The sequence below is a fragment of the Sus scrofa genome, chromosome 7 (assembly GCF_054392235.1).
Source record: "Sus scrofa isolate SSC_HxYL_T2T_F1_AM1 chromosome 7, Sscrofa_HxYL_maternal_Yorkshire_Landrace_v2.0, whole genome shotgun sequence".
In the NCBI taxonomy this organism is placed as follows: domain Eukaryota; kingdom Metazoa; phylum Chordata; class Mammalia; order Artiodactyla; family Suidae; genus Sus; species Sus scrofa.
In genome coordinates this window covers 1,754,503-1,776,401 of record NC_139389.1, presented here as the reverse complement: position 1 = coordinate 1,776,401, position 21,899 = coordinate 1,754,503, and the positions used below count along the sequence as shown (strand labels likewise).

Sequence of the window (21,899 nt, the reverse complement as noted above, 5' to 3'; positions counted from 1 at the left end):
AGCCGTTAAGGAACCTGACTGGTATCTATGAGGACACGGGTTTGATCCCTGGCCTCAGTCACTGGGTTAAGGATCTGGTGTTGCTGTGGCTGTGGTGTAGAATGGCAGCTGCAGCTCCAATTAGACCCCTAGTCTGGGAACGTCCATGTGCCACGGGTGCAACCCTAAAAAGACACACACACACAAAAAAAAGGCGAACTCTGCATGGCCTTCCAGACCACAGATCAAGGGGCCTGTTCCAGCCTCTCAGCACACATGTCACAGGAAGCCACATAGACCCCTCCCTTCCGCCCACACACTCATTCTTCCTGAAGATACAGAGCTCATGGCTGAGCCACAGGCCTCCCTGGGGTCTGAGTGCCAGGTCAGGACCTATGGCACCTAGTTTTCATTTTTTTCCCCCAAATCATATAAGGAGAGTTCTAATGTGTATGCCCTTTGAAGAAACCCATTGATGTCAGCATGTGAAGGGGGAACTCACAGCCACGCAAGGCTGCTGAGGGTTCCCACACACTGGAAAGCAGAAGCCTTGCTTTTGACCGCAGCAGTGGCAACACTTAACCCACTCCGCCACCAGGGAGCTCCTTGCTTTTGAGATCTGTCACTCTTTCTCTGAGAACTTTCAGTAAGCGAATTGTCCACACCTTCTTTGTTCACCAGACAGAGGCAAACTAGTTTGATGTTAATTCTTCTTCGTGACCGGAAGCCACACCTTCCCCCAGCCCAGTCTTTTTATGACACAGCAGCTCTGTGGCCTGCCACCCATGAGTATGGTATTGAAATGAACCCCTCTGGGGATTTATTGGGGCAGCTCCATGTTGATCAAAGTTCCGACCATCTCAGAAGCTTTACCGTCCAGGTGGGACATGGGTGGGGGGGGTCCACTCGGTTACCTCCTCCAGCTCCGCCCCCACCCGCCACACTGGTGTGCGTTCATTGGATGCCCCCTGACCCCGGAGGCACAGTGTGTGTGCACGCCTGTGCGTGGTCCCTGTGGGGTAGATAATGGTGGAAAAGACCCCAGGACTGGCCGGCACCCGGACGCTGAGGCGCGTGGAGGCGAGATGGGATGAAGGAGGAGCAAGTCATGGAAGCAGAGGGAGATGCTGAGGAACCGAGGGCGGTTAGAACAGGAGGTCAAGATGGACGGGACTCCGGGTCGTTCGTCCCTTTACGTGGGGGTCAGGACGGTCACACACATGCACACACACACACACCCCAGCCCAGGCCTGTGCCTGCCGCATCCGGGTGGCGAGGCGTTCGTGCTCAGGGGGTCCAGCGCCAATTCTGTCTGTACCTTCAGCATCTGTGACCCACCGACGTCCCTCCGCCGATGGTCTCTTTGGTGGGGGCCACCCGTGCTAGTGGGCTCAGTGCCTCAAGTTGGAAACCCACCCTGGCCCCCAGCCCTTTATTTCCTGAAGGATCTTCAAGAGTGGCGGTGGGGCCTTCCCTCCGACCTCAGGCCAGCCTCCAGCCCACATGCAGGCTGTGCAGCCAGGGCCTCCAGGAGGCGTAGTGACCCGAGGGCACCGAGGAATGTCAACATTCAAGGTGACCTGCTGGCACAGGGCACTGCTGCGCAGACAGCGCCACGGTCCTCCTTTCTTGGTCAACATTCATACACATGCTTGTCAAACTTAAAACAATTTGCACTGGTGTGGGCTGGTATCTTTTTAGAGTGGCCTTTACAGTTTTTTGTTCTAATGCGAGACACTCCCTCAGACTCTTTTAGGAGGAAGCTTAAAGCATGAGACCGAAGAGATGCTGGGGTTAGATCTGTGGCACTGAGGCCCCCCAGGCCAGCCCACCTTGCTTTCTCCCACCACGGCCCCCAGGGAGGAGAGCGGCCCAGCATTTTCAAAACTGCCGTGTGAAGCGCTTCGCTGCCCACTGAGAAACTAGAAGAAAGAGCAGATGGTCCATCCGCTGGTGGAAATGAATCTGTAGCAGTGTGACAGTTCCTCAAAATGTTAAACGTAGAAGCATTGTATGACCCAGCAATTCCACTTCTGGGTATAATCCCCAAAGAATTAAAAGCGGGGATCCTGCAGAGGTATCTGTGCACCTGCATTCACAGCAGCGCTATTCGCAACAGCTGGATGTGGAAGCCACTCAGCTGTCCTTCAAAGGATGAACAGGTAAACACAATGTCATCTACACATACAATGGGAACTCATTCAGCCTTAAGAGAAAAAAAGGACATTCTGACAGCTGCTGCAGCATGGATAAACCTTGACGACATGCCAAATGAAATAAGCCGACCACAAATGGACAGATACTGTATAATTCCACTACCTGCAGTAGTCAAACTCAGACTCAAAATAGAAGTGGTTTCCAGGGGCTGGGGGAGAGGGAAATGAGTCGGTGTGTACTGGGGACAGATATTAAGTCTTGCAAGATGAGAAGCGTTTGAGGGATGGACGGAAGTGATGGTTACGTGACAGTGTGAAGATACTTAATTCTACAGTGTCTCGAACTATATACCTAAAAAGGTTAAGATCGAAATTTTTTTTTGTCTTTTTAGGCTGCACCTGCAGCATATGGAGGTTCCCAGGCTAGAGGTTAAATTGAAATTGTAGCTGCTGGCCCACACCATAGCCAAAGCAATGTGGGGTCCAAGCTACGTCTGTGACCTATACCACAGCTCACAGCAGTGCCAGATCCCCAACCCACTCGAACCTGGGTCCTCATGGATACTAGTTGGGTTCATTACTGCTGAGTCATGATGGTAAATTTTGTTATGTGCTCTTTATCTCAATTTTTAAAAATTAAAAAAAAAATATGTGCATGATGATCCTTAACTCTGGGTGGAGTTTTGGGTAACTTTGTTTCCTAGCCTGGAACATCTACTTCTTACATGGCTTTAAAACTATTGAGGTAAAAATATACATGCATTTTTTAAAAAAAAGGGTAGGCGTTCCCACGGTGGCACAGTGGTTTAAGGACCCACAGTGTTGCAGCAGTGGTGTAGGTTGCAGCTCCAGCTTGGATTCCATCCCTGGCCCAGGAACTTCCATATGCTGCAGGTGTGGCCGAAAAAGGGGGGGAAAAAAAAAGGATAACGTAATAGAAAAAAATAGCTTGCATTGGGATTATGAGATTATGGATGATTTGTCTCATTTCCCAAAATGTCTTCAATTATGCCAGCAGGGTGACTCAGGGAAACAGACGTGCCTTGATAAAACTGAGTATTTTATTGAGTTGTAGCCCAGTCAAAAAAAGCCAACCCCACTCTTATCAGGAAAGGTTTAATAGAAATAAACATGAGTGCTGGACTTCTAACTTGTTAAGCTTATAATAACCAAGAGTAAACTGTAGTAACTTTAGGTTTAGTTCAAAGCTTCTTTGGGGCACGTTTTCCTCTTTTCCTGCTGCCCAGGTCCCCAGGGCTGGGTCCTGCTGCTTCTCACCTGGAGCACGCATCAGCGCTGCCAGGAGAGATCTGCGCCTCTAGGGGAAGTGCCCTCTCTGCCAGGGGTCCCGGGGGCCGGGTGACCCCGCCTAGCTTCAGCCCCTTGAGAGGAAAACAGGTGTCTCTTTGGAGTCCCCTGATTCAAAGAACAGCCTATGGCCCATTTTAGGTTGGATTGTACATGTGGTGAAATCCACCCAGCTGTTTCCGCGCGGCATGGGGAGTTTTCACATGCAGAGAGCCACGCACTCTCGGTCTCTAGAACACTGTCTGTGATTCTATTCCAGGCGCCTAACTGAAGGCGGGCCAGCAGCAGTGGGGCTTTATGTACTGATCACAGGACTGGTTCCAGGCCCAACCTCATCGGTGACATCCCCGCGGCCAAAGTGGGGTCAGAGCTGCACAGCGCCCAGTATGTGGTTGTGAGGGTGGATGACACGGTGCAGGGGCAGCGCCCCGAGAAAAACCGCACGGAGAAGTCTTGGCCGTCGCTGTACAGGGAAGGGGTGTCTCCAGCCTGCAGGCGTCCTGTTGCACCAGCCCAGACAGCCAGAATTGGCTGCTTGTGAACAAACGGGTGTATTAGATGCCTGTTGCTGCTCTAACAAATCACCCCAAGCTGAAAGCCACCGGAGTGTACTTTCTCACAATTCTGGAGCTCAGAAATCCAGAGCAGGGCTGGTTCCTCTGGAGGCTCCAGGGCAGAACCCATTTCCATGCCTTTTGCAGTTTTAGAGCCGCGTGCCTTCCTTGGCTTGTGGCCCAAGTCCCTCTGACCTTCCTTCTGTGCCCAGATGTCCTTCTCTGCTCGGACCTTCCTGCTCCTCTCGCATACAAACCCCTGGTTACATCAAGCCCCCCGGGACCTCACAGGATGGAGGGTCTCCTTCTCTTGAGATCCTTAACTTGAGCCCATCGGCAGAGTCCCTCTTGCCTCGTGAGGTGACACAGTCACAGGTTTGGGGGGTCAGGATATGGATGTCTCTTGGGGGCCTCTATCCTGCTGACCACACCCAGTGTCCACAGGCTGGGAGGTTTGGCTCCAGACCCGCCCTGATGGCCCTCGGCGTCGCAGACTTGCTGTGTGGCGATGGGCACTTTGACCATCAGCTTCCCAAGAGTGTTGGGTGACGAGGACACCTCAGGAAACTTGCTCTTCCTGTCCCCGAGCCACAGGGCCCACAGGGGGCAGCAGGAGCACTGTGGCGATGGACAAAGGGCAGACGTGGGTGAGAAACTCAGCGGTGAAGGACAGGGCATTTCCCACAGCATCACGGGCAAAATCAAATGACCGCCTTATTTTCTCTGATCAAAAGCCTCAAGGTGTTATAGCAAAATTGTATCTCTGATGAGTAGGGTGAAATGACAATTCTGTTTTCACAAAATGGCCAAGGACTTCAACACTGTTTGATTTTAAACTTTGACTAAAAGTGTACTTAAAACCAGCACGCACCCATCCAAATGAACTTCTTGAAAAATGCATCGTTTTTAGTGTGTGATTCTGCAGAGCGAAGGGAGAATACCGCCCAAACGAGACCTTACATCTTCCAGAATTATTTAGGGGCCTACAGGTCATTGCTCTGAAAGGTTGAGACCTTATGTACAAAGGAAGTAGGGTGTCTGCTCTAGAGAAGTGGCCCTTAGCGTCTTTCTGTCCGTGTTTCCTTTGAAGATCGGGCGAAAGTGTCCTGGAAGATTGCCGTCTACACAGCGTTACTACCACCAGCGTGAGTTACTCTAACATGCAGAATAGAATCAACAAGAGCCAAAGCAATGTCAGGGGCGTGAGCGTGGGTCCCAGCTGGGGCTCCTCTGGGTTCCCCTTTCCAGCTCCTGGAAGAGGTGGTCTCTGGGCTGGGGGGACAGCTGGGGAAAATATTAACCCCCGCGATCACAGCGGGGTCTGGAGAACTTCTTAAGATGCTGATGAGACGTTGTCGCTCGTACTTAGGCTCTCTCCTGGACTCCCTGGGGCCCTGTCACCATCAGTCCCAAAGGCCCCTCTGTCTGTCTGTCTGCCTCCTGTCCTCCTGCCTTCCTCCCTCAGCCGGGGGCCACTGCCCCCCACCCCTGGAAGACGTCTGGCGATCTCGAGTGGCGTTTTTGGTTGTCGTAACTGCGGGAGGAACTAAGGATGCTGCTGAACTTCCTCCAGGGCCCAGGGCGGCCCTGCAGGTCAAGAGCGCAGCTGTTGAGAATCTCTGCGCTGGATAGTGAACCCCCTCTTTGGGCAGGAACCCATGAATTGTCAGGATGGACGCTGCTCTTTGGGGGATTCGTGAGCCATGCTCAAGGCTGGTATTTCCCGTTAACAAAGGTGGAGACATTCCCCAAGTTCCCCAGTCCCTTCTCGGTGACGTTGTCCAACCCGACGCTCAGGACCTTCTTAGGACCGCAAGTGACGCCGCGGAGCAAAGGCAAGCAATTGCCGTCGGTGGGCAGGGCTCACACGTGGATGAAAGATGAGGAACTGCAGAAGGGAAAGGAGCCGCGCCCTACGCCCTAAACCCTTAGAGATGCGCTTCGCTAACTAGGCCTCTGGGTTTCAGCATGGCTTCTGAATCACATCTTTTTTGTTTCGGATACCTCTCCCCCTGCTGTGGCTCCCACCGTGCCCATCCTCCTGAACCCAAACCAGAGCCTCCCCTGCATCCCTGCTCCTCCCCGCGGGTCCGCGTAGAAGGATCCCCTCCCCAGTCTCGCCTCCTGTTGTCGGGCAGTTCCCCCCGCCCACAAAGAGTTCTTAAATTTGTCCCCTCTTCTGGGTTCAGAGTTTTACCTATCTTCCCGATCGTTGTCATTGCTTCTCACCATCTCTCCAGGTCCAGCCTGAGCCTCTCCTCTGGGTTCTAAATCCGCACACCGACAGAACAGTCTTTCTAAGCAAAAATCTCTTCTTGAAACTGACACTTTAAATCTGGGTAGCTTCTATCAAATTCCTTCTCCAGAAAAACCCCTCAATAAGGCAATCCTTGAGGTCAAGACGATATTTGCCACATAGCACCCAGAGTGGTGTTGTTACGAGATTAGTAAAGTGATGGAGTGACCCTGGCCCCTGAGCAGTGAGTCCGCTGTGCCCAGAGCCCCTCCGTGAGATTGCGACGCATCCTGTCATCACGGCCCACGGTGCAGAGCTGCTCTGGGCTTGACCTTGGGCGCGGGTCGGGGCCCTCCGCTGGCTGGGTCTTCCTGCACAGGCACTGCTGGTTCCGGGAACCTCGGGCTGGTCGATGCTCATTTTTGAACGTGCGCGTTTTCACTCAGTGTTGGAGAAGAGCGGGGACACCAGGACCCATCTGCTCCGTCCCTGGGCTCCTCTGGCTTCTGCAGAAGCTAAAATATTTGAGCCGGAGATGAGCAGAGGAAGGCACCAACAGCCGAGGAGTCTCGGGGGACTTGTCTCTGGGTTTTAGCGTTTGGATAGGGACCCGCGCTAGATTTCAAGGCTCCCTCCCTGACGGGGTTCCCCCGGATGCCCCGAGACCCTCCCCCTCCAGGCCCCCTGTCCCACGTTACCCGAGGACCAGACCCAAACCCTTGTCCTCTCTGTCCCCTGATGAGCGGTAACAATTTTTTATGATCCCACCCCCGATGAAGGGCCTTTGACGAGGCCTGCTGGTCCACCAGGCCCCGACGTCAGCGGTGCCGCAGAAATGAGAGAGACACAGAAGTAGCGTGGGGATCGGGGGCTACCACCTTCAAGAGGCAACAGCCACCCTCTGAGCCCACTCATGGTTTTTACTTACTATTCTCTACTTCCTTTTATGTGTAGGGGATACATCGGTGTTTTACTTCAAACAGATTGGAAGCAAGATATGCTAGGACAGGCATTCCTGAGCGCGTAGAGTAATCATAAATGTTTGAGCCCTCCCAGGCCGTAGTTTGTCGTGTGTGTCAAGCCGTCTATGGCCTCTCCCCAGAATCCCGCAGGGCGCCAGTCCTGAGAGTGCCAGCGCTGATGGTTTTCCATCAGCAGTATCAGTACTTGAGCCGTCTTGTTTTCAAGATGCCGTGTTCTTTGATGTTCTCCTTCGTGTTGCCTCAAGGGTCAGGAGAGTCACAAGACTCTGCAAAGTATAGGCTGAGCTCTACGGCCACTCGATGGCGCCGTCCTTTCTTTCCATTCGTTGTCACGTCGCCTGTTCATGCCTCCGCCAGGCCTTGTCATTTCCCGAATGTGTCTCACACACGGTGGTTGAGGCCCCTGACACGAGAATGATGCCACAGCCTTAGGCCGTCCTGAGGCTTGTCGTCTGGTCGGGCAGACAGAAGCTTCTTCAGAACGTCCCCCCGGAGTTCAGGGTCTGAGGGGGACATTCTCGGGGTGTTTGGGTGTGGCTGCCCCCACCCATTTCTCATCTCGTCCGGAAAGTACCTCTGAGCACTTTCGGTGTCGCTCATCAGACTGAGTCACCTCAGGTCAGAGGTCACATCCTTGGCTTGATGCCAAGCGCCCAGCCCTGTGCCGGGCACCTGGGAGGGCAGTACCTCTGTGTGAGCTGAGTTAAGGAGCCTCGCCTTAGGACAGGACGCAGCACGGCGTGTGCAGGCATTCATGGAAGAGCAGGTTACGAGGGGGAAGATTTCTTCAACGTTCTGGAAACCTTTGCAGAATAGGGTCACACTCGGACTTTGCTCTTTGTGGGCCACCAGCTGTCGTGTCTGAGCACTTGCGGGCTGTGGTGCAAGCTGGTAATACCTGTAAACAGCAGGCTCACAGGCAAGGCTGACAGGCAATGTCAGCCTCAGCGGATGCGGACTTGGGAGGGAAAGCGGCACTGACCTTGGACGGGCCTGTTTCCGGGGGTTGGTGCTGTGACCTGCAGGCCAGCAACACAATTCTGTTCTTCCTCCCGGGCCTGTCAGCTCATGAAAGAAGAACTCCACAAAGCACTTGGCCTCCTGCCTCTGGACAGTGTTGGAAAACCCCCCAAAAAATGCTTCCTCTCTGAGGCCTTGTTTTTCTTTTTTCTGGCAGGACCCTTAAAAATCAACCAGATAGGGAACTACTTTTCAGATACGATGCCGCTTTCGGAAAATAATAAGCTGGGGAAGATGTCGATGGGAACAATAAATAACATTTCAGAATATCTTAATTCTTAATCTGTTGCGGAAAGGATTTCTCATTCCCAGCGTGTCTTTTATTGGGAGAAGAGGGAAGAACAATACAAACACCACCTTCATATGGAGAATTCTTTTTTTTTTTTTTTGATGATTTTTATGTTCTCTATCATAGCTGGTTTACAGTGTTCTGTCAATTTTCCGACGCCGAAGAAGGGACCGTCACTGCAGGAGAAAGGCAGGAGCCAGGTTCTGCCTGTGCAGGAGGCTGAGGTGGGGCTGCTAACTTCCCGGCCTCCCCTCCTGGCCTCAGAAGATGCTTCCCTTCTGGAATCTGCGTGGGATCTGCCATGGCTGCTGAGAGAAAAATTGGGAGAGGCTGACACGAGAGCTAGTGCCCCAGCATTGTCACCTGGAGAAGCACTCATCTGGACTCCAGGTGGCAAGAGAGGCACAGAGGCAAGCAGAAGGGACTTCCTCCCCTGCGGACGCCTAGAATGAGGCCTGGCTCCCAGACCGTGAGCCGCCAGCTCCAGGGCAGGTGGCTGCTTGGTGTGTGCAGGCAAACAGGGCTGGGAGAGCTGCCAGCCCTCTCAGGAAGGAAGCACCCAGTCCCCCCTGTTCAGGGCACCCTGACTTCCTGACTTTCGCGGTCAGAGTCCTGAGCCGTGATGGGGTCAGACCACCCTCTGACTCACTCATGTGTGTTGCACCCGTATAAACACAGCGGTTGGTTATGATAAACTGAGAAACATTTAAACCCTTTTTTTCCATGATAGTTGATCTGCAACGTTCTGTCCGTTTCTGCTGTACAGCAAAGTGACCCAGGTACCCAGATATGTGTATACACTCTTTTTTCTCATGTTATCTTCCCTCATGTTCCATCAAAGCGATTGGGTTTAGGCTCCTGTGCTGTATAGCAGGACCTCACCGCTTATCCACTCCACATGCATCTACTAACCCCAAACTCCCAGAAATTCAAAAACATTTTAAATGCGTTTAAGGAAAATTGTTCTTTTCAAAACTTCTGCTTGTCTGGGGTGTTTTATAGCTATTGTGCTCTTGTGTCCATAGGACAGAGAAAACCTGAGAATTTGGGAAGCATCTTGGTGTGTTTATACAAAGAAAAAAATTCTATGAATTGTTTTGAACAAGAACTTACCACCTAAGTGCTCTGGGGCCTGGGGTGAGGGGTGGAGGGGGTACTAGGCCTATGGGGGGGGGGGGCTTCGATGTTGTCCTCTGGATGTTAAGATTTGACTCTGTTTTTTCAGGTGGAAAAAGCACTTAGAGAGGAGAACTTCGGGGCCTGAACAAGTCCGGCAAAGCAGTGACATTCAAGTTTTCCTTCCCAGGTTAAAGCTGGGAGAGGCCATGCCCTGGCATCTTTTCTCTGAAGTTTGAGGAGGTCAAGGCCGACATTTCTGGAATGTTCACTATGAAGGAAGTAGCCAAGCTGGCTCCCAGTGCTGAGCGCAGGCCAGCGAGGGAGGCGGAGCCCGGACCACTCCAGGCTGCCTCCATCAGTTACACAAAAGCAGCAGCACTTCTCCGTGGGGTTCTTTTCCCTTCTCCAGAAAGAGGCCTCAGAGGTGTGAAGGGTGCGGCTGAGAAGGTGCGGCTCATGCTGGAGGGTGTCAGGCACCCTGGAGTGGTTCCATCCTCCCTGCATACCCAGGGGGCTGCCCTCCCAGGCTGCATCCACTGCTTGCGGGCATCCTTGGATCATCTCAGGGATCTGGGGACCAACCCTCTGCTCATCTGTCCCCTGGTCCCCTCAAAGCTCTCTGCCCCCCCAACCTCACCCCACCAGGCTCATCAAGACATGCCAGGTCCAGGCCCCCACCTCAAAAAGCCAGAGAGTCTGACATGTTAACCCTGAAGCCACACAGAAGCTATGTCATCAGCACCTGAGCTAAGTGTCTCTCCCCGCTCAGGGTCACACAGACAGCCCCGCATGCCCCGGCCCTCCCGCTGTCCCTCGCGGAGACAGAGTCAGCTCCTCAGGAGAAGATGCACCATCCACGGTCCTCAGAGACTCACAGCTCAGCACCACGGCGAGCGACCTTCACACCCACTGGAGCGGCTCACATTTTCAAAGGTAAAAAAATGCCTGTGGCGGAATGGAAACCTACATGCGTTGCTGGTAGGGATGCGACACTGGGCAGCTGCTTTTGGCAAAATAGTTTGGCCATTCCTCTCTCAGAGAAAGTTAAATATAAAGGTACTATAGGGCCCAGCAATTCCACTCCTAGGTATGACCCAAGAGAAATGAAAGGTATCTCCAGAAAAATTTGTACGTAAGCGTTCATGTATATTCACAATAGACAAAAAAGGAAATAGCCCAAATACCTACCAACTGATGAATGAATAAGTAAAATGGACTCATACACCAATATTAATATGAATATTATTCAATCACAAAAAGCAGTAGTACTTATATGTTGATGCACACCTGATTCACTTCGCTGTACACCTGAAACTAGCTCGACACTGTAAACCCACTTTATGCTAAGGGAGAGAAGACAGTCTCAAAAGGCTATAGAACATATTGTCTGGGAGTTCCCCTCGTGGCGCAGCGGAAACGAATCTGACTAGGAACGATGAAGTTGCAGGTTTGATCCCTGGCCTCGCTCCATGTGTTAAGGATCTGGCGTTGCCATGAGCTGTGGTGTAGGTCGCAGATGTGGCTCAGATCCCAAGTTGCTGTGGCTGTGGCTCTGATTAGACTCTTAGCCTGGGAACCTCCATATGCTGTGGGTGCAGCCCTAACCCCCCCCCCAAAAAAAACCATGTCCTCTGATTCCATCTGTATGAAGTATCCCTAATAGGCAAACATGCAGAGACAGATAATGGATTTGTGGTTGCCTGGAGCTGGGAGGAAGGAATGGAGAATGACTGCTGGTGGATGTGAAGAAGGATACTCTGGGGAGTTAGGTCCGTGGTAGCTGTGTATCCTAGGGTGCAACGTAGGAGGCGGCTCTGGTCCCCAGGGTCGCCCAGGTGCGGGATTTGGCACCGAAGTGTGTTGCCGCGGATTTTGGGCCCTCTGCACCTGACTCACCTCACCTGGTTCAGGCCCCCAGGAAACGCTCTAATTCAGGTTTGTTTGAAATAGAAGTCCGCCAGGGACAAGGCTTCTGGGAATAGCTCTCAGCTCTGCAGAAAGTCACTGGGGACAACATCCTGTCAACGTGCTTCCAGTTGCTGGCGCCCCTGGTCACCAGCCTGGGACAAAGTTGACACTAGAGGGTGGCAGGAGTGCAGGTCCCTGACACATCCGGAACCACAGACACCTGCCCTCCCCTGAGCCCCGGGCCCTGAGCCCCCGACCCCATGTCCGCTCGCCACGTCGCTTTTCCGCGGGCACCGCAGCGCAACACAGCGGTGGGAACGGGCTCTGCCACCGGGAACTGGGACGCCTGGCTTCGGCGTGCGGGCTCAGGACCGCTGCTTGGCGGTGGGACCTGGGAGGAGTCCTGGGTTTGCCTCATCTTTCAGGGACGGAAGACGAGGCCTTGGAGTGGAGACAGGACCTTCCTAACCTGCAACAGGTGTCTGTCTCCACCTTCATTTGCCTCCCGGAAGTGGAAGAGCAGAGGGGTCCGGGGTCCCCCTTCGCCCCCTGTGCAGGCGCCCCCGGCCTCCCTTCTTCACTAGACATGCAGTCGCCTGGCGGGCGCGCCAGAGGACAGCGCGCTGTCAGTCGCTGTGACTCCCTTTCCCTTTCAGAACCTGGCCTGCAGCGGCGGAAGGCGCGCGCCTCCAGCCCCCCTGTGTCCCCATTGTCCCCGCGTCCGGGGACTGCCGGTTCCAGCCGGGCGGGGCGCGGGCTGGGGTTGGGGACGCGGCCCCGCCCCGAATCCCCCAGGCCCCGCCCCGAATCCCTCAGGCCCGCCCCGCCCGCCCGCGGCGCCGGGAAGTCGCGCTCGGGGGGCGGCAGTGGGACCTGCTGCGGCCGGATCTGCGCCTGGGCTCGGCGGAGCTGCGGCGGCAGGTGGGCCGGGGCGCGCCTTGGGGTCCCTCCCGCAGGGCGCGGGGCGGGGGGCCGGCCGGTTCACGGGGGCCGCTGTGCGGCGCGGGTCCCGGCGCAAGTCGCGCAAGGTGGGGAGCCCGAGGCCGGGATGCCTGCGAGGCGGCGGAAGGGTCCGTGCCACAGGCGGGCGAAGGGCCGGGGAGGGGATAGAGTGTTCCCGAAGGGCTTCGAGCGCCGGAGCAGGGGGAGGCGCCGGCGGAGGGTGAGCCATTTAAACCAAGCGCGCTTTGCGCTCGTCCTAAGGGCCGCGGGAGAACCAAGAGCCAGGGCGGAGGGTCAGGTGCCCCCTTCTTCTGTCCCGAGTGTGTCTGGGGAGGGGTCAGTGGTCTGTACTGAGGTTCTCAAGCGATGGGAGGGTGGTCCAGGCCAGGCACAGGGTCCAGAGAAGCAGACAGGTCCAAGAGCCAGTAGGGGCAGAAGGCAAAGCCTTGGCGATGGGTGTGCGGGGTAAAAGGGGCCTGGGAGGAGGCAGGGAGGGCGCTCAGGGCCTGAGGCCAGCAGCTTGGTGAGTGAGGGGCTCATTTCCAAGTACTGCTGGGGAAATATGGGCTGGGGATGGTGGCGGGGACCATTGGGTTTCAGGTGCGCGCCAGCACCCCCCTCCCACCAGCACGCAGGCCTCTGACCTCCCAGCTTCGCAGAGGTGCAGAGGCGGCCTCCCGGCTGGGGCGGATTGTCCCTCCACTGTGACAGGGCTCTTATGCTCCCCGCTGGCCTTTCTGTCCCCTGTCCCGTGGCACCGGTTTCCCTGTCTCATGCACAGTCCACTCTGGTGGCTTTTGCTGAGAGGAATGAGCCACACTTCCAAATCCATGTTTCAGAGCCACAAAAACTGAAGACAAAATGAAACCGCGCACAGTCGCTTGGTCCTGTTTTCAGTGTCTGAAGGTCACCTGAGGTCTGGAGAACAGGAGGGGCAGGCTTGGTTTGCTGGGCGGTGGACTGGCAGGCGTTGCTGGAGGGCCATCCCCAGAGCCAGCCCCGATGTTGGTGGAGGGTCCTGGCTTCACGGCCAACTTTACAGCCCATTCCAGCCTCTCCGGATACAATTTGGCATCTCCGACATTTTTCAAGCATCAGCTGGCAAAGGGGAGACCGTGCTCTGGTGCAGAAGTGAAACCCCCCTGGGGCTTTTCATAAACACCCTCGAGAATAGATGCCGGGGTATGAGGACCCCGGGTTTTCATCTGGGGTTTCCTTCCCTCCTCCTCCCTGACGCCGTCCTCCCGGGAAGGTGGAAAAGGATTGGACTTCACTGCCCCCAGGAGCTGTGGGGTGTGTGTGTCTGGGGGGGGGGTGCGTGCCCTTGAGAGCACTTGTGCACATACACTTGTGGGCATTTCTGTGGCTTTTCCCATGGCTCTCAAGTTGGTTTGACCTACTGCCAGTAGCACATCCAGCTGGTTACCTTAACACGGGACTTCATTTTTTTTTGGGGGGGAGCAACAGTAAATGGATCTTCCTCCATAAAATATTTCTCAGCTTTAAGATGAAAAAGAAAAGTCCAATTCTAAAATTGCCCCGTGTTAGGTCCACAGCATTCAGGGTTCACTCAGGGGCCCTTTCTCTTCACTCTTGGGTTGCAGAGCCAGCGTGATGGACGCTCTCTCTGAAGCAAACGGCACCTTCGCCCTCCGCCTTTTAAAGATACTGTGCCAAGATGACCCGTCACACAACGTGTTTTATTCTCCTGTGAGCATCTCCTCTGCCCTGGCCATGGTCCTCCTGGGGGCAAAAGGAGACACCGCTGCCCAGCTGGCCCAGGTGAGGCAGGAGGGGGAACTGCCTTTTTCTGCTGTCATGTGTTGTCCCCCGGCTCCAGCATCCTTCTCCAGAGCTGCTTGAAGGAAGAAGTGTGGATGCCCCCACGTGCGGTCTCCGGGGGCTCGAGACCGGATGGGAAGGGCTGCGCGGGGCTCCCCCTCACTGAGATTATTTTTGAGGAGAGTTTCTCCGGTGAATACGACTCAAAATTTTGTCCTAGCAAATTATTTAGAAAAGGATACAGAAATTGTTTGAAATCTCAGCAGCTAAGATCGATCTCATTTTTAGAGGAAGACTGTGTAATTATAACGGCCCATGGGTAGGCAGGGTAGGATAACATCTATTTTGGGTCATTGACAGACCCGCAGGCCTTCTGGCCCCGTAAGGGGATAACCGGAAATAAGCAGCGGGAGTGAAAGGCAGGTGCTATGACATGTACAGACTGCACAGGCGCCAGTTAGCTTAGCACATATTCAGGGACCCCGACTGAGTCTGTCCTGTCCCAGGGGAGCAGCAGGAGACATGTGCCCGAGAGGACTCAGGAAGCTGATGGCGTGGCAGGGCTTCCACCCTGCACGCGCACCCCTCTGTGCCAGCGTGCCTTTCTGTTTCAGGATGACTCTCTTGTCCTTTGGGGACCCACTTCAGGAGCGGTGACTCACTGTCGACCATTTCTCAGCTCCCGTTTGAGGGGGCAGAGCTTTAGGTGGGTGTGGGGTGGGGGGTGGGGGTTCTTTGCTCCCGGTGAACCTTTAGAGGAGCTTCCTGTGGGAGCCCCCGCGTTGGTTCCTTTACCAGGTGTGACCCGACACGTCCCTCACCCTCTTGTGCCGGCGGGACAATGCTGCGGGCTCAGTGCGCTAAAACCCACCCTGCTCCCTGCGCCATCAGGGGCGGGTCTTTCAAAGAGCCAGCTTCACCTGGCGTCTGCAAGCCACTGAAAGCGCTGTCTTTGCCGCTGTGACCGTATGATGCCCATTTTTCCTCTTTTTTTTGTCTTTTTAGGGCTGCACCTGGGGCCTATGGAGGTTCCCCGGCCAGGGGTCCAATCAGAGCTGTTGCTGCCGGCGCACGCTGGAGCCACAGCAACACCAGATCCGAGCCGCGACTGGGGGACACATTTTAGAGGCGTGTTTTCCTCCATTTAAGGCACACTTTCACTTTCCTTTAGGATGCAGGATTTTAAAACAGCTCCTCTTCTGAAGCACTGCGTCCTTTTCATTGCCTGTTGTTTATGTTCAAACAAGAGACATCTGCTGAGGCAGAAAAGCCAACTCTTTCACCCGCGTGGGCACTTTCTCTCCCCCTCCCCCTCTCTTTCTCTGTGCATCGTCCCCGTGGCCCCACAGCTGTTACTTCTCAAGTATATGGTAAATCCACACTTAAAAATAATGTCCTTTTGAAGGAGAATGTTGTGAAGTGCTTGAGAAAAAAATTTGCCCACAAATTTTTCGTGGCAGAAGAGCAATATTGATCATTTAAAAATTATTTATCTCAACAGGTGCTTTCTTTAAACACAGAGAAAGACATTCACCAGGATTTCCAGGCACTTCTTGCCGAGCTGAACAAACCCAGCACTCGGTACTTGCTCAGAACGGCCAACAAGCTCTTTGGGGAGAAGTCTCGTGAATTTCTCTCTGTAAGTTGAATCAACAGAACAATGAAAGTTATTATCAAGCTATAGCATCTGAGAGAAAAGCCCCCAGAGAACCGAAGCTTATGGACATTATTCTAAAAACATATAATTCTGTAACTGTGCCTTGAATCACTTAAAATTTGGCTACTTCTAAAATTCACTTACCCGTTTCTGGTTATTTGTGGCTTAGTGTGGACCTACTTATAAATGCTGATGTGGCAACATCTCGAGAACGGAGGGGATCACGCCTAAGCGATGTCTGACCTTTTTAGTATAAAGCGTGTAATGCTCAGGATTTTGGGAAACCCGTTGACATGACGTCACTTAGGCTTGTAGCCTCACTGCCCGCTCTCCTCTCCAAAGACCTTCAAGGAATCCTGTCTTCGGTTCTACGATGCGGAGCTGGAGCAGCTCTCCTTCGCCAGCGCTGCAGAGGCATCCAGAAAGCAGATAAACGCTTGGGTCTCTAAAAAGACAGAAGGTCAGAACTACAAGTTATTCTCCTCCCCCGCCTCCCCCTCTTCCCCCCTCCCCCTCCTCCTCCCCTCCCTCCCCCTCCTCCTTCCCCCTCCCTCCCCCTCCTCCTTCCCCCTCCCTCCCCCTCCTCCTTTCCCCTCCCCCATCCCTGCCTCTCTGACGTCATCGTCTTTCTGATGCTCAGTGCCACAGTGACTGGCCCACGTGGCGCAGCTGAACCTTAATGGACTCAAAGAGGTTCTAACCAGATGCTCGGATTTTCAGCAATAGAGACCTCATCTTGCTATCTGCCCAGGGCCAGAGAGACTGATACAAACATCAAAACAAACAAACAAACAAACAAACAAAAAACAGCTCATAGGCCTGATTTCCAGTCTACTAACTTACACTGAAAGGTGCTCTCACCTGGCCTGTAAGGGTCACGTTTGGGGTGAAGCCAGCATCTCTGCAGGAAGGAGCCTGAGGGGCGGACCCTACCCTTGGGCCTCCTCCGTCTGGAGTCTGCGTGGACCTCACCACCGCCTTTGCTCTGCACGTTAGGCTTACGTGTTGCTAAGTGCTAAGTCTGGTCTTGCGCCTTCGCCTCGATGCGATTAACCCCAGACTTGATAGGCGAGGATCCTGCAGATGGAAATCACCAGTTTTGGGGGGTTGAGCCTCATTCATTTCTGTTTAGGAGAGTTCACATTCAGGTCTTGGCCCCTGCCGTCACTGAGGGTGTGACCTTGGCCCCACGCAGGCCCCTCTGCACCAGCTACTTAGTACCGCCAGGAACGCTGCCGTTCCTGTCATAACGAGACAGTGAAGAACAGGAGGTTGTCTTTCCTGAGACGTAGCAGTCACCTTGCCATGTCTTCTGTGCCTTCCCGAGGCCCTAGATGCTTCTACAGTAGAAAGCAATCAGCAGGGATGCTCTTGGTTTGTGGAAAAGGTACGACTTGATCTCCAGGGCAGGAGAGGAGTGTCTTTCACCTGCCATCTGACCTTTGCCAAGAATGGCTGGTGTTTTGTCTGGAGGATCAAATAATGAAGTCTTTTCTAGAGGCTTCCAGAAGCTCCCATGGAGCTTCCGGTAGCTTCCAAAGCACTCGTGCTGCACATTGCCGGCAGTTTCCCCTCTGAGCCATTCATGGTGGCCACCTCTGCCACGTCCCCATGTGTGGTCGTGGAGTGTTCGTCCCGCTCATAGCTTGGGGCCTTTGACCACGTGAGATAACCTTGGCCCCTCTGGCCCAGCCCTCATTTCTCGTTTGTCTTGTTCAACACCCTGGAGCGGTGTTTTCCTGGACTGATGGGGAAGTTGTTTGTGTCGCCGACGCCGCAGATTCCAAAGAGCTGGAGATGGTGAAAGCCACCTGTGTGTGTGTGGTGTGTGATTTCTGAACCTAATGATTCAAACCGGCAAACTCGTGAATAGAATGGCTCCAGGCTGATAATCAGGGATCTGCCAGTAAGCCTCTTCGTGTTGATTTCGTCGTGCTTTTATAAAGATCAATGTCATATATTCTCTGCTTTTCCCTGAAGGTAAAATTCCAGAGGTGCTGCCATGGAACTCAATTGATGAGCAGACCAGGCTGGTTCTTGTCAATGCCGTCTACTTCAAAGGAAGGTGGGACCAGCAATTTGACAAAAAGTACACGAGGGAGATGCCTTTTAGGGTAAACCAGGTAGGGAGACGTTAACAAACCCACTAGTTTGATGAAGAAGTTGGAATGGAAAAATTTAACTTTGTAAAAGGATAAATGATTGGCTGAAAGTAATGGGAAACAACACATTTCTGAATGAAAATGTAAACTCAGTAGGAAAAAAAGCTGAAGGTATAAAAAATATTTGCTGCCTGTACTTTTTTGTGTGTTATTACTGCTCCGGCTGCCTTGGATGATTTCGCCGGCAGTCACTGCTGCGTGACTATATGAATGTGCTCATCGTACAGGCAGGTCTGGACATTTGAGCTTTTCTTTTAGCCCAAATTGCTCCGATAGAGAGCAAAAAAAAAAAAAAAAAAAAGCCCCCCCAAATTTCCCACAGATGTTAAGGAAGTGGAAGTGTGTGTTGGGCGACAGAGGGCAAGGATGTGAAAACGCACTTTTTTAATTTTTAAAAATGAAAGTAAATGTAGACTTGACCCGTTAATGTATCGTTATTCAGTATTTATAACTTCCTCACTTTTTTTGGTTTGTTTTTTTAGGGCTGAACCTGAGGCATATGGCGGTTCCCAGGCTAGGGGTGGAATCGGAGCTGTAGCCACCAGCCTACACCACAGCCACAGCAACGCGGGATCCTTAACCCGCTGAGCGAGGCCAGGGATCGAACCTGCACCCTCATGGATACTAGTCGGGTTCGTTTCCGCTCTGCCACGATGGGAACTCCCCAAATGTTATTTTCTTGAATTAGTGTCAGAATTGAGACAGTGGGATTTAAACGCATGCTACCGGGCGGCTTTCTGAGCTGACACATCCGTCTGCCTTCCCGATCCCATTGCTTTGAAACTACAAGCTCCATCGCACTTTATCATAAAACCTTTTTCTAATTAAATAGAAATAATTTTCTATTTAGCTTCATTTGACTATACTGTTTCATTAGGTGTATCTGCTGGGCATATTTTTTAACTGCGGCAAATCAGACTTCCCTTTCTGGAAGATGTAGAGTATTCCATTTATTCTGCTGAATGAAACACGGCCTTTCCCAGGCCAGCAGCCTCTTCAGCAGCAGATGCCTCGCGGTGGAGGAGGAGGAGCCGGTGGCCGGCGTGTAAATATTACCTCGGGAGAGAATGCTGTTTCTGTCGCAGGTGCCACAGACGCTCTGGGACGAGCTGTGGCTCTTTTAGAAATTTGCGTCGCCTCTCTTAATAACCCGCTCCTCCTGCTTCCTGTTCACCCCGTCAGAAGGAGCAGAGGCCGGTGCAGATGATGTTTCAGGAGGCAACGTTCAGACTCGGGCGCGTGGAGGAGGTGCCGGCCCAGGTCCTGGAGCTGCCCTACGAGGACCGGGAGCTGAGCATGGTCGTCCTGCTCCCCGACGACCACGTGGCTCTGAGCGAGGTGCGCTGACCCCAGGGACACCGTCCTGTCCCTCCCCGTGGGCTGGACCTCAAGCCCCCTCCGCCTTTGGGGGGCTCCACCTTTCTTTTCTTTTCTTTTTAGGGCCACAGGTGTGGCACATGGAGGTTCCCAGCCAGGGGTTGAACCGGAGCTGCAGCCGTCGGTCTCCACCACAGCCACAGCAACGCAGGATCCGAGCCGCGCGGATCTGACCTACACCACAGCTCACGGCAACGCCAGATCCTTGACCCACTGAGCAAGGCCAAGGATTGAACCCCCATCCTCATGGATACTAGTGGGGTTCGTTTCCGCTGAGACACGGTGGGAACTCTGAGGTCCACCTCGGGCCAGGATGCGGCCCCCAGGCTCCAACTCTTATGCAGGACCTGCTTCTCCCACTGTCGCCCACGTGACCGTGACAGATGCTCATCGCAGCCTCTTTTCTTGTCTGCGTTGGGGATAATGGTGACATCTGCCTGGATCGCGAGGATAAACGGGGGGAGTTCAGGGAACCGAGCTGAGCCTGTGTAACCACGACCCGCTGTTCTTATCATGATCGTTGTCGTGAGCCCTGTGTTTGGAAATCTGGGAACCATCGCCTCTATTCGAACCGCTCAGAGAGCAGGAAAATCTTACTCTTTGGTCTAACCCGGGGGTGTGGGGGGAGGGGGGACGGAGGCAGAGCCAGAAGTCCGGAGCTGGCACTGCCCAGCCTCCTGGCCTCTTTTGGCACAGACCCCGAGGGCGAGAGCTGGGCACTGATGGGCAGGCCGCCTTCCCCTGTCCCTTGGGGCCTGTGGGAGCTGAGCAGCAGCCCGGGGCTCTCCCTGGGATGTTCCTTCTCCAGGAAGCAGCCGGGCCCAAGCTCTGGGGAGGTTTCCCTTCTGGGGAGGCTGTTTGGAGAGCTCTTTCCTTCCCGGCTCTTCTTCTTCTTCCCCTCCTGCCCCTCCTCCTCCCCCCTCCCCCCCTCCCCCTCCTCCTTCTTCTTTTTCCTCTTCGTGGCTGAACCCACGGCACAAGAAAGTTCCTGGGCCCGGGGCCGAATCCAAGCTGCAGCTGTGATCTACACCACAGCTACAGCAACACTGGATCCCGCTGCTGCCAGAGGGGAATCGAACTTGTACCTCCACAGCGATCTGAGCTGCTGCAGTCAGATTCTTAGCCCCCTGCGCCACAGCAGGAACTCCTGTCATCTCTTTTCTTCATGGCAATGCCTTGCTGTCTTCAAAAGTAATCCTAGTTTTAAAAAAAGGCACAGTCAGCAGGGCCAATGACAATCGTGGGGCTCACGTCTGTCGGCAGATGCTGTGGGGGAGGGAGGGACAGTCGGAGTCCAGTGGCTCCGGGCGGCCGGGCTGCCTCTGCTGGGCAGGAAGCCGCGTGTGTAGACATGTCTGGCAGGTGGCAGTGTTCCCGGTTCTTCCTCAGGAGGAGGAGGGGTCGGGGTGCGTGTGCAGAAGTAGGAGCCCCAAAGGCGAATTCTGGTCTTTCAGGTGGAGAGACAGCTCACCTTTGAGAAACTCCTGGCCTGGACGAAGCCGGAACGCATGCAGAGCCTCGACGTGGAAGTTTTCCTCCCGAGGTTTAAGCTGGACGCGAGTTACGACCTGGAGTTGCTGCTCGGGCATTTGGGGGTGGTGGACGCCTTCCAGCAGGGCAAGGCCGACTTCTCGGCCATGGCCCCCGAGCGGGACCTGAGCCTGTCCACCTTCGTGCACAAGAGTGTGGTGGAGGTGAACGAGGAAGGCTCGGAGGCGGCGGCGGCCTCGGCCCTGGTGCTGATGGAGTGCTGCATGGAGTCCGGGCCCAGGTTCTGCGCCGACCACCCCTTCCTCTTCTTCATCAGGCACAACAAGGCCAAGAGCATCCTCTTCTGTGGCAGGTTTTCCTCCCCGTGAGCGGTGCACCCGCCTCGCGCGGGAGCCTGTCCCCTTCTGCGGCCCTGAGTCCCCCCACCAAGCCCCAAGGGTGGCCAGGCAGACGCCCACCCGCTCCACGCGCCTTCCCCAGGCGGACCACTCATCCACGCCCCTCAGTCCAGACCGCAGGCCTGCAGGCTCTAAGGATGCCCTGGGGCATTTAAGACGCAGCCCGGATCCCACAGGACGGCGGGCAGCGTGTCCCCACATGACCCCAGACTTCCTCGCTGCCCTTGTCCGCGCTCACTGACATCTCAACTCTGGTCACACCCGTGCCTCAGCCTCTTGCGATAGTAAATAGATGCCACTAGCCGTCGCTACTGTTTTATCCACGTCCTGCTGCTTGTGCTTTTTAGGACGTTTCTTTAGTGCAGATTTTAGTTTTATCTTTTTTTGACATTCATCGGTCACCACGAATGTTCCGGACACGGCGTCCGGCACTGGGGACGCAAAGGAGGGGAGGCGCGGTCCTCTGACACCTGGTGGCTCGTGCCAGGACGGGGCAGCCTTAGGACAGCCAGGCGGGACTAGGTGATGCCCTTGACCT

At 54.4% G+C, this 21,899-nt stretch overlaps 1 protein-coding gene and 1 long non-coding RNA gene across 2 annotated transcripts; both read left to right on the top strand.

Annotated features, from left to right (window-relative positions):
- Positions 1–8,430: 8,430 nt before the first annotated feature.
- On the top strand, positions 8,431–10,577 carry LOC146401131 (uncharacterized). Its single transcript, XR_014809449.1, has 3 exons — positions 8,431–8,935; positions 9,751–10,091; positions 10,414–10,577. It is a non-coding gene; the product is annotated as an uncharacterized LOC146401131 (long non-coding RNA).
- Positions 10,578–12,417: 1,840 nt separating this feature from the next.
- SERPINB9 (serpin family B member 9) lies at positions 12,418–21,681 on the top strand. The gene is made up of 7 exons (NM_001111256.2): positions 12,418–12,473; positions 14,099–14,276; positions 15,778–15,915; positions 16,276–16,393; positions 17,914–18,056; positions 19,278–19,433; positions 20,927–21,681. Exons 2-7 carry the CDS (start codon positions 14,109–14,111, stop codon positions 21,329–21,331), a joined length of 1,128 nt encoding a protein of 375 aa, NP_001104726.1. The 5' UTR covers positions 12,418–12,473; positions 14,099–14,108; the 3' UTR covers positions 21,332–21,681.
- The last annotated feature ends 218 nt before the right edge of the window (positions 21,682–21,899 follow it).